This window comes from Penaeus vannamei, chromosome 23 (assembly GCF_042767895.1).
Source record: "Penaeus vannamei isolate JL-2024 chromosome 23, ASM4276789v1, whole genome shotgun sequence".
Classification (NCBI taxonomy): Eukaryota; Metazoa; Arthropoda; class Malacostraca; order Decapoda; family Penaeidae; genus Penaeus; species Penaeus vannamei.
The window spans coordinates 2426607-2444106 of NC_091571.1; the positions used below are offsets into that span (position 1 = coordinate 2426607).

At 47.8% G+C, this 17500-nt stretch overlaps 1 protein-coding gene across 1 annotated transcript in view; it reads left to right on the forward strand.

Annotated features, from left to right (window-relative positions):
* The window catches only part of LOC113816042 (putative ferric-chelate reductase 1 homolog), a gene marked incomplete in the record, with an annotated part of 82907 nt that overhangs the window by 823 nt on the left and 64584 nt on the right, over positions 1-17500 (forward strand). Inside the window, 1 exon segment of the mRNA XM_070137590.1 lies at positions 10119-10444. Within this exon segment, the coding sequence (XP_069993691.1) occupies positions 10119-10444 (326 nt within the window).

A 17500-nucleotide genomic window follows, 5' to 3' on the forward strand; every position in this document is an offset into this window, starting at 1 on the left:
GGGGTGATGGGAGGGTAGAGAGAGAAGGTGGAGCGAGAGGGATAGGTAGATGGATAGTGGAGGGAGGTTTGTTGGGAGGGAGAGTGGAGGGAGGAAGGGAGAAAGAAGGTGGAGGGAAGAGGGTGAAGGGGGGAAGAAGGGAATTGGGGAGGGACAGGTGGAAGGTGGAAGGATATGGGGGGAAAGAGGGATAGAGTGGCGAAGGGGAGAGAGGGATAGGATAGTAAAGCGGTCGAAAAGGGAGGAGAGAGGGGGGAGGGAGACGAGGAGATGGTAGAGAAAATATTTGGAAGGGAGAAGGGAGAAAGGAAGAGGCAGTGATCGGGCAGAGGCGATGGGTAGCTTTTAAGGAAGGGAGGGAGGGAGGGAGGGGGAGGGGTAGAGGAGAGGGCATGGGTACCAACAGGCGAGAGAGGGAAAATATTTACAGACAGACATAACCTGTGTCCGCTCTACTCGCCTCTGCTCCCACGATGACCGTTTTTGAAAGTGCGTAAGTGTTGGTCCCTTTAGGTGTTACAGGAGGCAAGAGAGTGCCCAGATAACCTTAATAATTTTATTGTCTTGAAAAAAAACACTTCATTCCTTCTTATATCTATTCATTCGGTAAATCTGGAAAAGCAATTCTGCGTAGTAAAGGGAATTAGAGTAAATAGCCTTTTAATTAAGACTCTCCACTGGACTAAATAATTATTTGCTACTTATTCCCATTGGTTTCATACCTAATTAATATGAAATTACGCATTCCTGTATATTCTGAACTCAGGGTCTTCATCTTGTCTGTTCCACCAGCTTATGTATACCTTGTAATTAGGCCTATGTATCGTTGTTCGAAGTGTATTATTATCCCATTGAAATCCAGCGTTTGCGAGTGTGGGATTCTGACGCTGAGATTTGTAAACACTTATTAAGGTTTATAGTTAGAATGTTAAGTGTGAGGGAGGTATGTGCAGAATACTCGCTTAGATGTAGAATTGGAGAATTTTGTTATTTTTTGTTGAATCCTAGAAAGATGTGATTGAAAATATCCCCAGAATGTTGGAAATTATGGTCAAAGAAAAAATCTTGAAGTATGGATTCATAAAGGAAAGTGATTAGAAACACGTTATTTAAAATATGTGGAGTGTGTAGAACGCATTCCTGTTTCTTTATATAAGTTTTATTTGGTGTGACGGAGAAGAATGTGTAGAATGGGAATGAATTTGACGGAATGATATATTCGCTTCTCTTGTCATACGAGAACAGAAATGGGTGTTAGTTCTTGTGTTAATAGGCCTATATTTTTTCAGTTTTGTTTGTTGTGAATAAAGGTTTATTTTCCCCTGATGTCATCGATGTCATTATATTTTATCATTTTGATAACTTTATATTTATATTTATTTTTAATCCATATATTTATAATGAGACGCGAGAAGTGGTGAAATTTTTTAACGTTTTATAAGTAAGTCGTAATATGTAATGTCGGAATTTTTAAGATAAGATTGTTTTCATTGACTGTTATTATTTACTAAAATTGTTATTGATTCCTCGCGTAATTGACCAAAAACACAGGAAATAGAGTAAGCATGAATCGCGGTTTATATTGTCCTTGGAATGCTCAGTCATCGTTTGTGGCGCAAAGTTTTGTCATGTCTTGTTGGACGGACCCTGCGCCTGGTGTCACCTGCTGCTGGCGTGTCGAGGTTCAATCGACTCATTCGCTCATTTACTTGTTTACTCATTTACTCATTCGAATTCACTCACACACACTCACTCTCTCGCTCACTTACAATCATTCTCTCTCTCTCTCTCCCTCTCCCTCTCTTTCTCTCTCTTTCTTTCTTTGTCTCTCTGTCTCTGTCTCTGTCTGTCTCTCTCTCTCTCTCTCTCTCTCTCTCTCTCTCTCTCTCTCTCTCTCTCTCTCTCTCTCTCTCTCTCTCTCTCTCTCTCTCTCTCTCTTTCTCTCTCTCTCCCCTCTCCCTCTCTCTCTCTCTCTCTCCCTCTCTCTCTCCCCTCTCCCTCTCCCTCTCCCTCTCCCTCTCCCTCTCCCTCTCTTTCTCTCTCTCTCTTTCTCTCTCTCTCTCTCTCTCTCTCTCTCTCTCTCTCTCTCTCTCTCTCTCTCTCTCACTCACTCACTCACTCACTCACTCACTCACTCACTCACTCACTCACTCACTCACTCACTCGCTCGCTCGCTCACTCACGTATTTCTTCCCCTATTCAAGCATTTCCCTATTCAGTTACTCGCCTACATGTCCTTACACACACTAACGGGCACACTACTCTCACGATCTCACCTTTTTTCTCTCTCACTCTTTTTCTCATTCACTCAGTCACTCATTTTCGCTCACTCTCACCCACTTACTCAGTCACTCATTCTCTCACATCTTACCCAAATCACGAAGGTTTTAGGGAATTTACCCATGTGTTTTATAGGCATCTTCCGAGATAAAATTTAGAATATATTTTATAGGAATTGCAGTAGTAACTCGCCCAAAGTTGTTAATAGATCGGATATTTCGTAGAGGCCTTGTATGAAATTAATAATGTATTTAGAGCTCTGTTTTGTTGTATGTATAGTGTGGAGGGATGGGCTGGGTAGAGAAAGGTGCGGGCGCGGAAAAGAGTGAATATGAATGGTGCTGTTTGATTAATGAATAGGGTGCTTGATACAGCGGTTCGATGTAGGTGAATAGAGAGGGTAGTAGAAGGGGAGTATCGTTGCCAATGGGCTGAATGTGGACTGAATGTGGGTAGAATGTTGACTGAATGTGGGCTGAATGTGGGTAGAATGTTGACTGAATGTGGGCTGAATGTGGGCAGAATGTAGGTTGAATGTGGACAGAATGTAGTCTGAATGTGGGCTGACTGTGACCTGTACGTGTTAGTTTGAAAGGAATGAGTTTAAGTGAATGTGAAGGTGAAGGTGAAGGGGAGAGTAGAGAATGTAGACAGATTGTAGGTCTGTTGAGGTCGATCGAACACCTGTTGAGCTTCTGGTTTGTGGATAAGCGTAAGAGCGCACACCGGTTTGTGTACAAGATAGTGTCCCAGTTTTTGTATGAACGTGAATGTATACCAGTATGTATATGCATAGGGGTGTGTACCGGTGTGTATGTATGCGTAGGTGTGTATGCCGGTTTGTGTAAGAGTAGGAGATACAAGTTTGTGCATGAGCATATGCTGGTAGGCCTATGTGTATGATAGGAAGTAGGCTGAACGTATAAGAAAGAGAGAATATTGTTATGAAAAGAAAATGCAAAGCAGAGCGCAGTATGTATGAGCGTCGGTGCACGGACGTGGGAAGGAAGCGAAAAGCATGTGTTTGTGTAACTGTTTGTGTGAGTGTGTGTGAAGGAAGGGGGGGGGGAGGTAGGGAGGAGGGAGGAGAGAGGAGGGAGGAAACTGGTGCAGCCCCAAAATCGAGAGTGAAAGTGAAGCCTTGAGAAACTGCCGCAGCGTCCTCATGTCACCCCCGCCAGAACTGCGAGCGAGGAAGCCCACCCCGTCGCCTGTTTCACGGAGTTTGAGGCCGAAACGGGCGGCTGCTTCGATCTGAAGAGGAAGAGGACGGAAAGACACGATATTTTTTATTGTATTGATGGTATTTTATTCCAGATGAGTGCTTATTTTGCCTTTTTATCTTCTGTTTTCTTCAGATTGTAATATCTCTTTTCATTTTCATTCGGGCGTTTTCCCTAGTATAGTGAGTCGGCAGAAATTCTATAGAGGGATAAAAGCGTGTGTAAAAGCCTTAACCCCGACACACTAAACGTTATCAATTATTGTTATTTTTGTTCTCGTTATCTCTCCTTTTCCCCCCCTTCGTTCCCAGACTTTCTCGCGGATTTAACCTTCGGGGTTTTGTCACGACTCGCGAGTAAGACTCATGGGCGCTTCCGGTAGATTTCGGGGAAGGATTATATGCCTCGGAAAGTGGCTCGAGGAGTCATTTGGTCGTTAGGAGACTCCTTTGGTCGTTAGGAGAGTCATTTGGTCGTTAGGAGAGTCCTTTGGTCGTTAGTAGGGTGGGTCCTTCGAGGGAAATTCATTGGTCGTTAGAAAGGGAGGGGATGGAAGTCGGTTTGTATTGAGGGTGTTGTGTGTTAGTGTGTGTGAGTATGTGTGCATGTATGTGTGTATGTATGTATGTATGTATGTAAAGATGTTAAAGATAATGATTTTGATGAACTGCGATCAGTAATAACGAGGACGTTATTAACAACCACCACCACAACCACATCCACAATAACAACCTTATTACCGTCAGTTGTCCGCGAAACCAACACCTCAGCCGGCGGTTCCCCTAAGCGCTTCCCTTCGAAATATCCGTGAGGGCGTTGCGTTGCGTACACCCCCCCCCTCCCCCCCTCTCCCTTCCCCCTCTCACCCCCACCCCCCTTCGCCAGCAGTGGTTCGCCGACACTCCACGCCTGGGCCAAACGGTTCATCACGGGCTGTGGTCGGGCCAACGGGAGCTTTTGTTTCGGTTCTCGCGCCGAACACCACGGACTTGAGGGAGGAGGGGGTGGGGAGAGGAGGAGGGAAAGGGGGAGGAGAAGGGGAGGGAAAGGGGAAGGAGAAGGAGAAGGGGAGGAGGGGGAGTGGGGAGAGGGAGAGGGGAAGGAGGAGTGGGGACTGGGGAGAAGGAGAGGGGGAGGGGAATGGGGAAAGAGGAGGGGAGGGGAGATGGGAAGTAGGAGGGGCAGGGGAGAGGGGAAGGATGAAGAGAAGGGGAGAGGGGAAATGGAGAGAGGAAGGAGGAGGGGAAGGGAAGAGAGGAGGGAGGAGGAGGAGAGCGGGAGTGGGAAGGAGAGCGAGTTCCGTAAAACTCCTGCAGGATTTCAAGAGTTACGGGTTGCCAAGGGGGGGGGGGCGAGGGGGGAACCGGAAGTCTTGGTATATAGAGGCATAAAGATAAGTGTGTTCATTTTTATTTTGGTTTGTCTTATTATTGTTGTCGTTATCAATATTAGTGTTATTGATATTATTATTGTTACTATCAATATCATTATTAATATTGTTATTATTGTTATCATTATCACTATCGTTATTATTATTATTATTATTATTATTATTATTATTATTATTATTATTATTATTTTACTTGGGTGATGTTGCACTTTGCAGGTTGGTAATGATGATCATTTAACTGTTGCCAAACTGGTGATGATAGGCCTATATATTTGAAATACGACGATAGACCTGTTCGTCTGAATTTGTAACTTAGTTCATTTCCAGTACAAAGTTATCCGGTGCGTCTTCAACTCGTTCAAAAAAAGGAAGTGTTAATTGATACTTTTAAGGTGTGGTGAAAATGTTTCTTCAAATAATGTAAAGATGGTTTCTGTTCCTTGTGCCATTGTACTGTGCGTGTGCGTGCGTGCGTGTGTGTGTGCGTGTGTGTGTGTGTGTGTGTATGTGTGCGTGCGTGTGTGTGTGTGTATGTGTATGTGTATGTAAACTTTAATATAGATATACATGCATACATATGTATGTATATGAATCACACACTACTCAATATTCCGGAACAATTGCATATCATTTGTTCTTTTCTTCCTCGAATAAGCTTTGATGGAACAAAGGTACTACATCGTTGATCCTTATCGAAAACCCGGATACCTGTAGTATTTCCTGGGGGACAATTCCTGCACTTGCACACATTCTTTCATTGTTGTCATATTTTCGTATTATTCTCACGTTCCTTGTCCCCCGCTTCCCCTCCCGGCTCGCTCCCTCTCCTCCCTCTCCTCCCTCTCCTCCCTTCCTCTGGAGTAGGCCAACCAACACATTAGTTTTGTGGTAAATGCGTGGCGGAGTGTGGAGGTGGATAATATATATGTGTTTGTGTTTGTTTGTGTGTGTGTTTTTTTTGTGTGTGTGTGTGTGTTTGTGTGTGTGTGTGTGTGTGTGTGTGTGTGTGTGTGTGTGTGTGTGTGTGTGTGTGTGTGTGTGTGTGTGTGTGCGCATGTGTGTGTGTGTGCGCGCATATGTTTATGTGTCTGTATGGTTGTATGTAGATATGCATGTACGTATATGTATGTTTTATTTGTTCGTATTTATGGATATTTATGTGCATGTTCATTTTCCCGTGTTTGGTTATGTGCACGTACATGTAAATATGCAAGAATGTGTCCTTTTATACCACTTGTGTTCCGGGTAGCAAGGTGGAAAGGAGGAGGAGGAGAGGGAGGGAAGGTGTAGGATCCACGGTGGGAGGGGAGATCCAGGGGGGGGTGTAGGGATCCACGTTAGGGGGGGGGGGAGGTGTAGGATCCAGGGGGGTGTAGGATCCGCGGGGTGGGGCGGTGTAGGATCCGGGGAGGTGTAGGATCAGGGGAGGTGTAGGATCCACGGTGAGTGTAGGATCCAGGGGGAGGTGTAGGATCCACGTTAGGGGGGTGTAGGATCAGGTGTAGGATCAGGGGGGAGGTGTAGGATCAGGGGTGAGGTGAGATCCAGGGAGGGGAGGTGGATCCAGGGGGGAGGTGTAGGATCCAGGGGGGGGAGGTGTAGGATCCACGGTGGGGGGGGGTGTAGGATCCGCGGGGTGGGGGGGAGGTGTAGGATCCGCGGGGGTGGGGTGGGGGGGTGGGGGGGATTTGTGTGCGTGTCCCAGTGACCAGCCGCAGGAGGAAGGGTCCCACCGCACACCTGTACACATCGGTTCCGGTTGCGAGGGTCAGTCGGCAGCCCGAAGTGTGTCGGCAGGCACCGCACGCCCGCAAGAACCGACCTCGTGTAAGGGTTGGTCGGGAAAAAACGTTAATATCGGTTTTCCCGCCATAGTAAAGAACGGGAGTACGGACTTAAACTGAAAACGTGATCTTGCGATAGAATATTCGGTTATTAAGACATTGAACAGAAAATGTGATCTTGCGATGAAATGTTCGGTTATTTAGACATTGAGAGGGGTACTGACTGGACGCCGGGACTTAGACGATGTGGAAAATTCGGATTTGTTGAGAGAATGTCCGTTAAACGGCTTTGAAAGCGAGTCATTATTAATTTTAGAAGATATGATCTCGTGAGTGAATTGTTGTTCTCTTGAGAATTTGAACAACACGATTTAGAACATTTATATATTTAATTCATCATGAATATACAATCGCGTAATAAGGCCATCTTTTGAAACAGAAGGGGCAGTTTATAGAGAAAAAATGTCGCCAATTACGAGCTTAAATGTAAACAGGGAATTCTCTCTTAAATACGCGAAATTTCGAATTAAAAAAAAAGGCTCTCTACTTCAACCGCTAAAACTTGATACGCAAACACGGTGGAATACCTCTTTTGATGTGTGGGATTACGCATTAAAAAAAGGATTAACTTCTCCCCCCCCCCCCCAACTTCCACCGCTGAACTAGATGGCGGTAGATGGCGCGGTTTCGCTGTCCGAGCAGTGACAGGAACCGGCGGCGGGAAAGGAAAGCAGTAGGTTAAGTGCGGCCGCTCGAGGAAGACTGGCTGTTGACATTAATTTGGTTTACTTTGGGGTGGGTTTTTGTTTTTGTTTGTGCGTGTTGGTTGTTTTTGTTTGTTTGTTTGGGCTTGTTTGTTGTTTGTGCTTGTTTATGTTTGTTTGTTGGTTGTCCTTGTTAGTTGTTTGTGCTTGTTGGTTTTGTTTGTTTGTTGTTTATGCTTGTTTGTTTGTTTGTCGTTTATGCTTGTTTTTTTATGATGGGTATTTGTCGGTTTATATGTATGAAGGTTGGTCACTTCCGCTAGACGATTGCTTTATTTGGTTACTGGTTTTGTTTGTTTGTTTTCATTTTAAAAGGGATTGGGTATTTTGGTTGGAGAGAGTACGTTGAAGGAAGTAATTTGAGGGAAAATTCGCCTGTCGGTCTTTGGGTTCTTAGTTGAACATCTCTCTCTCTCTCTCTCTCTCTCTCTCTCTCTCTCTCTCTCTCTCTCTCTCTCTCTCTCTCTCTCTCTCTCTCTCTCTCTCTCTCTCTCTCTCTCTCTCTCTCTCCCTCTCCCTCTCCCTCTCCCTCTCCCTCCCTCATTCCTCCCTCATTCCCTCCCTCTCTCTCACTCTCCTCTCCTCCCCTCCCCTCCCCTCCCAATCTCCCTGCTCCATCACCCTCTCTCTCTACCCTCTCCTCCCCCTCTCTCTACCCTCTCCTCCCCCTCTCTCTAAGTTCTTGTAAATCCGTTTTGTTTAGCGTCTGCGAAGAAACGTGACTTTCTCCCCCCCCCCCCCCCCTCTCTCCCGCCTCCAACCTGCCTCGTCACTCCAGAAGCACCACGTCCGCTGCTTCGTCCGTAATAGCCTCTGCCGTAGTGTGGGCGGGGGAGATGCTGCTTGGTCTCGTGGAGTCTCGTGCTGTAGGGGAGATGCGAGATGCTGCGTGAGGGATGATGATGCTGTTTGAGTTGCAGTTGTCTGGGCTGTACAGTGGTGGAGGAGAGAGAGATGGTTCTTCAACAACAGTTGCCTGTGTTATGAGTCGCAGGAAAAGCTGTTTGGTCTCGTGGGAGTCTCATGCTGCAGTGAGACACGTGATGTTGCTTGAGATAATGCTGTTTGACTTAGTTGTTTATGCTGTACAGTGGCTGAGGAGAGAGATGCTGCTTCATCCATAATTGCTTATGTTATGAGACGCAGGAAATGGCGCTTGGTGTAGCGTAATGGATGCTGTGGTGAGGGAGAGGAGATGCTGTCTCGATCTGGAACAACCCATGCTTGCAGAGACGCAGAATATGTTGTTTCATCTACAGTGAGTTGTTTTTTTGAGGAAGAGGTTGCTGTCATAAGGCATAGAAATTGCTGTTCGCTTCTCATGCTTCCCACGTCATCAACCTTCGCCTGTGGGAAAAAGATATATACGAAATGATCATAGTAGCTTCGTTGTGTAAATGGAAGCAGGAAAGATAACTGAACGATAGAAGGTTTTAATCGTCTCTAATAGACTTGTTAAGGTTTTGTTTAATATCTTTGTTTGAATGGTTTGTTCATAGTCCCTTTATTATTAAAAAGATATATTCATCTGTATAAATTTATTGGTTGATATGTCAAGGGACCTTCAATTTTTTTGTCTCTTATTTCATATTTATTGTATTTTAAATTTCAAGTTTATAAACTGAAAATACACCTGGAAATAATCATCATGGGGTTTAAACATTCGTATAAATCCACCTTTTTTTGTTGATATGTTAAGGGACTTCTCATTTTTGTTTCTTATTTCACATTCACCGTATTTTAAATCCCAAGTTTATAAATTGAAAATACAGCGATTTGGAAATAATGATAATGGAGTTAAACATTCGTATAAATCTTCCACATTTTTTGGTTGAGATTTGTGTGCCACTTCGAAGGTTAGCGAGTGGTCAGTAGTCCCGTTTTATGTACAAGATCGCTGGCTTGGTATATAGAGAGAAGGTGTAGAGTGTATTTTAGTGTTTTTGTTGTTTGTTGCTTGCTTGGATAAACAAGAGTGGCGTCTCTCTTTTTTAAACGTTCTTCTGGTATCGCTGGTGTTACTTCTTTGTTTTTGTTATTCCTGATATTGTTATTATTGTCACTTTCAATGTCGTCGTCATTGTCATATGTATGTATATAGTCATCATCATCATGATCACCATCACCATCACCATCATCATCATCATCACCATCATCATCATTAGCATTGTCTTGATTGTTACTGTTGCCATTTTGGTGAATATTTAAGAGGAAATTGGAAAAAAATAATGGCATAATTATCGTGGGGCTCTTAGCGTGGCCAATATTTCACTTAAACTACTCTAAAACGCCTCTAAAACGGTCTTCTGGAAAGCTCTTCAAATGTCCATGGAAATATGTTGACGTGTAAACATGCGCAGACAACAAGCACCGAGGTTGTCCGTCTCCAACACCGATCCGTGGCGTCTCCGGCTGGAAATCGGCGCAGATGTCGGTGCCGCGATGGTGGCGGCCATATGTTGATAGCTAATGAAATCGGCGGATTGATGGGCGTATCGTGTGACGGCAGGGAATTAGAAGCGTGGCGGGCGTGCGGGCGCGGTGTTGAGCAAGTGTGATGTCACTGCACCGCCAGGCACGGGGTGGGGTGATTACCTGAAGGATGTGTGTGAGTCATGATGCAATTCGATTGGTTAATGTCTTGAATTCACTGTTTTCTTTTTTCCTTCTTCCTCAGGCATGCGGATGTTAGCGACAGCGCTGGTGCTCCAGGCCCTCGCGGGCGCGGGCGTGCGGGCGTACTCGCAGGGCGCCCCCGACACGACGTGCAGCAGCCTGGAGCCGGGGCACAGGGCGAGCAAGCAGACGGGCCCCTCGCCGTACTCCATCGCCCCGGGGAACGCCGAGGTCGAGCCGGGCAAGAAGATGCTGGTGACGCTGGAGGCGGCGCAGGACCCCTTCATGGGGTTCCTGGTGCAGGCCCGCGGCGCCGACAGCCAGGAGGTGGTGGGCACCTTCTTCACCACGGACCACGCCTACCTCACCTGCGGCAAGGGCTTCAACGTGAGTGCCTAGACCTGGATTTCCCTTCGGTTGTCTCACCCTCAGATAGGAGCTCGCCCATGCTTTATCTTGGATGGGCTGGCCTCGTAAACATAGAGCCGTGAGCCGTGGTTGCACTGGCGAAGAGACCTTGAATGTAAAGAGTGTGTGAGCATATTTCCCCCCGGGGAGCGCGGCCCGGTTCGGTGACTCCAACGCCGCTGTGTCATGATCCTCGGCGCTCTCTCGCTCGGGTGGCGTGTGGGGCCGAGCTCGAGTCGGGCTCTCGTTTAGGATCTCAAAATCGCCTCTCCTTTTCCTTCTCCTTCTCCTTCTTCCCTCCTTCCTCCGCCTTCTCTAATAGACCTTATGTTCTATTTACGCTCTTGTTCCTCTCTCTCTTACACCTTATTCCTCTTTCTTTTTTTTATCCTTCCTCTCTCGACTACTCCTACCCCCTCATCTCCCTCTCTCCCAACCTTTTACCTCCTGTCCTTTAGTCTACCCATCATCCCTCCCTCCCTCCCTCCCTCCCTCCCTCCCGCATCCTGCTCCGCCTCCGCTCCTAGCTACCTGCCTTGAGTCATACCTGTGGCGATGCAGCTTCCTTTAAACCCCAGGCAGCGCCTATCCATCAGCTGCTACTTTCTCATCTCCCGTGCCCACTCTCTCTCTCTCTGTCTCTTTCTCTTTCTCTTTCTCGCTCTCTCTCTCTCTCTCTCTCTCTCTCTCTCTCTCTCTCTCTCTCTCTCTCTCTCTCTCTCTCTCTCTCTCTCTCTCTCTCTCTCTCTCTTTCTCTTTCTCTCTTTCTCTCTTTCTCTCTTCTCTCTCTTTCTCTCTCTCTCTCTCTCTCTCTCTCTCTCTCTCTCTCTCTCTCTCTCTCTCTCTCTCTCTCTCTCTCTTTCTCTCTCTCTCTCTCTCTCTCTCTCTCTCTCTCTCTCTCTCTCTCTCTCTCTCTCTCTCTCTCTCTCTCTCTCTCTCTCTCTCTCTCTCTCCCTCTCCACTCTTCCCTCTCTCCCTCTCTCCCTCTCCCCTCTCCCTCTCTCCCTCTCTCCCTCCCTCCCCCTTCACTTTATGATTTTTTTTTAGCGAAAACGAATCCATGGAGGGAGAGACAGGGAACAGGTGTGGGGGTTCGACAGGTGTTTCGCCAGGTATCGGAAGCCTTATTAAGTTTCCGATTAAGGAAGTCCAGGAGAAGATGCTGTAGGGGAGAGGGGGAGGGAGGGAGAGAGAGGGAGAGAGAGGGTGAGGGAGAGGGAGAATAGGGAATGAGGAAGAGAGCAGGTGAGTAAGAGGGAAGGAGGAGAGAGAGGGAAAGGGAAGGAGAGGGAATGAGGAAGAGAGCAAGGAGGAGAGAGAAAGGGGAAAGGGAGAGGAGGGAATGACGAAGAGAGCAAGGAGGAGAGGGAAAAGGTGAAGGCGGATAGGTAGGAGGGAATAGGGAAAGACGGGGAAGGAGAAAGAGGAGGAAAGGTAGAAGGGGCAGAGATATCGAGAGGTAAGGGTGGAGCACGGAGCGAGGTGAGGCTGGAGAGGGGGGGGGGTGCGAGGGAACGGCGGGTTGGCGTGAGAGGTTCGTCTCCAGAGGTTCACATAACGGGCCGCCGCGCTCATGATGCTGGCTCACCCTCCCCCGTCACCTTCCCTCCCTTCCCCCCCATCCTTTCCCTCCCTTCCCCTCCCTCCTCCCTCCTTTCTCCCATTTCTACTCCTGCCTCCTCCCTTCCTTTTCTTCCCTCCTCCCTTTCTTTCCCACCCTCCCTCCCTGCCTTTCCTCCCTCCCTCCCTCCTGCCTCCCTTCCCTGCCTCCTGTCTCCCTTTCCCTCCCTCCTGTCTCCCTTTCCTCCCTTCCCCTCCCTCCTGTCTCCCTTCCCCTCCCTCCCCCATTTCTTGGCCTCCCTTCGCCTCATCTCCCTTTTTATACCCCCTCTTGCCTCTCTCTCGCGCGGCCTTCACCTCCCCTCCCTTCCTATCTCTGTTCCTCCCCTTCCTCTGTTCATCTTCATCTCCTCTTCCTCTTCTCTTTCTTTTTCTCTCTTCTTTCGCTTTCCTCCACCCCTCCTCTCCCCCTTCCTCCCTCTCCCCATTGTCTGTATTACTTCCTGCACCTGTTCACCTTTGCTTGCCTCTCCTTCTCTCCTTTTATCGTATCTCCTCGTCCTTTTCTCTCCTTTATCCAATCTTCCTTTGCCTCTTTTCGTCTCTTTTTTTCTCTTTCCCTCTTTCTGCCTTCTTTCTTCGGAATTTCCTTTTCCTCTTCCCCCCTCTCCTTTCCTTTTTCTTCGCTTCTCTCTCTCTCTCTCTCTCTCTCTCTCTCTCTCTCTGTTTGTCTCTCTCTCTCTCTCTCTCTCTCTCTCTCCCTCTCTCTCTCTCTCTCTCTTGTTCCATCCCTCACCTGGTGTCCCTTCTCTACCTCTCCCATCTTTACCGAATATCTACGCCCACCTTTTCATTCACATTCAATCCACATTTAGCCCACCTTTAGTCCACAAACATTAGATACTGTTTCACTTTCAGTCCAGATTTACTCCATATTTTGACCACCCTTACTTCACACACAGTCCACGTTCATCCACTTTCAGTCCACAATTAGTCCACTTTCAGACCACATTCATCCAGTTTCAGTTCACCTTCATCCACTTTCAGTTCACCTTCATCCACTTTCAGTCCTCATTCATCCATATTCATCCAATTTCAATCCGCATTTAGTCCACACACAGTCCGGCTCCAGCCAGTGGAGTCACGTGCTGGCCAGGCACGTGTTGACGCATTATTTTACCCCCCCACCCCCCCACCCCACCCCGACATTCCACTTCATTCTCCTCCACCCACGCCCCCGGGACACCACACCCCTTTCCCTCGCCACTTCAATTCGTACGCACCACACCATTCCAGCCGCCTCACCCACCGATTTCCGATCCACCACCACACGTCCCCTGAGTCACCACCACCCCTAAGTCGCGTCGAGGTACCCAGGCAGTTCACTTAAGCTTGGGATGGTGCTGCCGTCATCACACACCACAGATTCGGCAGTTCACTTAGCTCGGGATGGTGCTGACGTCATCACACACCACAGATTCGGCAGTTCACTTAAGCTTGGGATGGTGCTCACGTCATCACACTCCACAGATTATTAAGACTAGGTTACCCATGCGCTTGGCAAATGCTTGATGTGGTGGTCGGGGAGGTGCAAGTAATGCGGCGAACCACCCTGTTCCATTACTTAGAGCATTGTGAACACGCGCGATTTCCGAGACGGGGACCACCCACCTCGGTCGCCGGGCTGGTAAAAAGGGGTACGCCACACGCTACACACTTGCGCCGTGGAAGCTGGATCGCTCGGTTGCAGTCCAGCTTCCGCGGTAGGCATACAGTTCGGAGAAAACACGAGTCAACTAGAAATAGCTGAGAAAGGACGGACCACTCTAGAGAAAGGGCCCGGGCGAAACTAGTCATCGCAAGACTAGCTGAACTAAACTGAACTGAACTGATGTTGTCCTCTTCCTCCTCCTTGTTCTTCTTTTTTGGGGGGTCTTTTGCTTCGTCTTTTTCTCCTTCTTTTTTGTCTTTGTCTTCTTCTTTTTCGTTGTCGTCGTCGTCTTCTCCTTTTTCTCCTTCATCTTTTTCTATTTCCTTTTTATTTTCTTCGCGTTCTCCTCCTTCGTCGTCATCGTCTTTTTCCTCCTCCTCCTCCTCCTCCTCCTTTTCCCCCTCCTTCCTCCTCCCCCTCTTTCTCCTTCTCGGTAGCACGATAACTTTTTCTCCTTTCTTTTATTATTCCTATTAATATTACTTTATTTTTTTCCCCTTTTCACTGCCCCACGACTCGCCGACCCCAAGGTAGATCGGCAGTGGAGGAGGAGAAGCTGGGAGGTGGCAAGTGGCCGCTTTATCTAGGTTAATGCGACAGCGCGGGTGACGGTCGCAGCTCGTTGTGGCCGCCGGGAGCGAGCGGGCGAGTGAGCGAGGGCAAGTGAGTAAGTGCGGGCGAGTGAGTGAGTGAGGGCGAGTGCGAGTGAGTAAGTGCGGGCGAGTGCGAGTGAGTAAGTGCGGGCGAGTGAGTAAGTGCGAGCGAGTGAGTGAGTGAGTGAGGGCGAATGCGGGCGAGTGAGTGAGTGCGGGCAATTGCGAGTGAGTGCGTTCGAATGAGGGCGAGTGCGGGCGAGTGAGTGAGTGCGAGTGAGTGAGTGAGTGAGTGCTTGCGAGTGAGTGAGTGAGTGAGTGAGTGAGTGAGTGAGTGAGTGAGTGCGGGCGAGTGAGTGAGTGATTGCGGGCGAGTGCGAGTCCCCCCTCAGAGGCCCGACCGCTCTCGGACGCCGCTCGGGGGGGAAGCCGGGAGGAAACTTCGTATGCGGTGTTGGGGTTTTGTTTATGGTGTTTTTTTCCTTTTGTTTTGCTCTTTGTTTTTCATCTCTCTCTTATTCTTCTTTTTCTTCTTCTCTTCCTTCTCCTCCTCCTCGTCGTCCCCTCCTCCTCCTCCTCCTCCTTCTCTTCCTCGTCCTCCTCCTTCTCTTCCTCCTCTTCGTCCCCCTCCTCCTCCTTCTTCCCCTCCTTCTCCTCCTCCTTCTCCTCCTCCTTCTTCCCTTCCTTCTTCTCCTCTTTCTTCCCTTCCTTCCCTTCCTTCTCCTCCTCCTCCTTCTCTTCTTCCTCCTCGTCATCCCTTTACCATTCGGACTTCTGACATTTTATAACTTATCTATCTAACAATTTCTCGGCCATTTGTCGTTTGGCGATCGTCTCATGATCGGATAATTACGGTGTAAAATTTGCGGATGACATACGCTTTGTAAAAAAACAAAAACGAGAAAGCGAGATTTTCCATTTAATTTCTTTCGTTTATTTGGCTCAGGGTCGTGTTTAAATCGCCGCGTTTCACTTTTTTTTTCTTTTTTTTTTTGTCTTTCTTTTTTCTTTCAAATTGCGTTTGTTTAAGCAATGTAGAAATTATCGTTCGGTCTCTCGATTTTATTGTAGAGTGGATTGGTGATGTTGAACTTACGAAAAAAAATGGTTCGCTTTATGACTTAAAATATGTTTTTTTTTTTTTTTTTTTTTTTTGTCTTGAGTTTTAAGGTTTTAAGTGCAGAGGGCGTTGGTAAAATTGGTAGAGTTTATATGTTGTTGTAAGGTGCTCGTAACTAAGATTATTTTTTATTTTATCTATTTATTTATTATTATTATTTTAATTTTTTTGTATTTATTTTTATCTTTTTGAGAATATTTATTTATTTATTTTATTATTTATTTTTTTTAGAACAGGTGCGAACAATTGGTGTTTTTTAAAGAAGAAAATTATCGCGGTTATATTTATTTACTGTGGCCTAATGTGTGTGTGTGTCTTCAGGTGGATGTGGGCGTGTGCGTTTGTCTCTGTTTGTGCCTGTTATTGTTTTATGCATGAGCGTGTGCGTATGAGTGTGTGTGTGTGTGATTAAGTAGGCTGTGTGTGTGTGTGTGCGTGTGTGTGTGCGTGCGTGTGTGTGTGTGTGTGTGTATGTGTGTGTGTGTGTGTGTTTGTTTGTGTGTGTGTGTGTGTGTGTGTGTGTGTGTGTGTGTGTGTGTGTGTTTGCGCGCTAGTGTTCGTGTGTGTGTTTGTGTTTGTGTGTGTGTGTGTGTGTGTGTGTGTGTGTGTGTGTGTGTGTGTGTGTGTGTGTGTGTGTGTGTGTCCAGACGAGCGCCATGGTCGCTTGAACGTCAGAGTCGAGGGGTGATTCGGTGGGGTGGGGAGGGAGGGAGGGGGCAGATGACGCGCAGAAGCTGGTTCCGAGAGCGACTGGCAGGGAGGGGGTTGACCCCTGTCGAACATCTATCTTAGTGCTCCCGCTGTCTATTTGTCTGTCTGTATTTTTGTTCGCTTTCTCTCTCTCTCTCTCTCCCTCTCTCTCTCTCTCTCTCTCTCTCTCTCTCTCTCTCTCTCTCTCTCTCTCTCTCTCTCTCTCTCTCTCTCTCTCTCTCTCTCTCTCTGCTCTCTCTCTGTCTCTCTCTCTCTGTCTCTCTCTCTCTGTCTCTCTCTCTCTCTCTGTCTCTGTCTCTCTCTGTCTCTGTCTCTCTCTCTCTCTCTCTCTCTCTCTCTCTCTCTCTCTCTCTCTCTCTCTCTCTCTCTCTCTCTCTCTCTCTCTCTCTCTCTCTCTCTCTCTCTCTCTCTCTCTCTCTCCCCTCTTTCTCTCTCTCCCTCTTCTCTCCCTCCCTCCCTCCCTCCTCCCTCTCTCCTCTCTCTCCCTCTCTCTCCCCTCTCTCCCCCTCTCTTTCCCTCTCTTTCTCTCCCTCTCTCTCCACACATCACGTACCGCACCTGTCTTCATGTGTAGTCGTGCTTGCAAGCGAAGGCACGCATGTCGTCTCCGCTTCAGTAAATATCCGTACAGCTTGTCAGTGACGTGTGATTTGTATTAATGTGTATTGCATATATATATATATATATATATATATATATATATATATATATATATATATATATATATATATATATATATATATATATATATTGTGCTTGTCAAGTGCGTGTATTTTGTCTACTGTTGGCTATGTGTTTTATATTAATTTCTATTGCGTGTATTTTCCTCTTCCTTCTTCTTCTTCTTCTTCTTCTTGTTCTCCCCCTCCTCCTTCTTCTCCTCCTTCCCCTCCCTCTCCTCCTCCATCTTCTCCCCTCCCCTCCTCCTCCCCCTCCCTCCTCCTCCTCCATCTTCTCCCCCTCCTCCTCCTCCCCCCCTCCTACTCTTACTCCTCCTCCTCCTCCTCCTCCCTCCTCCCCTCCTCCTCCTCCACCACCACATCCACCACCTCCTCCTCCTCCTCCTCCCCCTCCTCCTCCATCTCCTCCACCTCCTCCTCCTCCACCACCTCCCCCTCCACCACCTCCCCCTCCACCACCTCCACCTCCTCCTCCCTCCCCCTCCTTCTTCTCCTCCTCCCCCTCCCCTCCTCCTCCTCCTCCTCCTCCTCCTCCTCCTCCTCCTCCTCCTCCTCCTCCTCCTCCTCCTCCTCTTTCCCTCTTCTTCTCCTCCTCCTCCTCCTCCTCCTCCTCCTCCCTCCTCCTCCTCCTCCCTCTCCTCCTCCTCCTCCCTCCCTCTC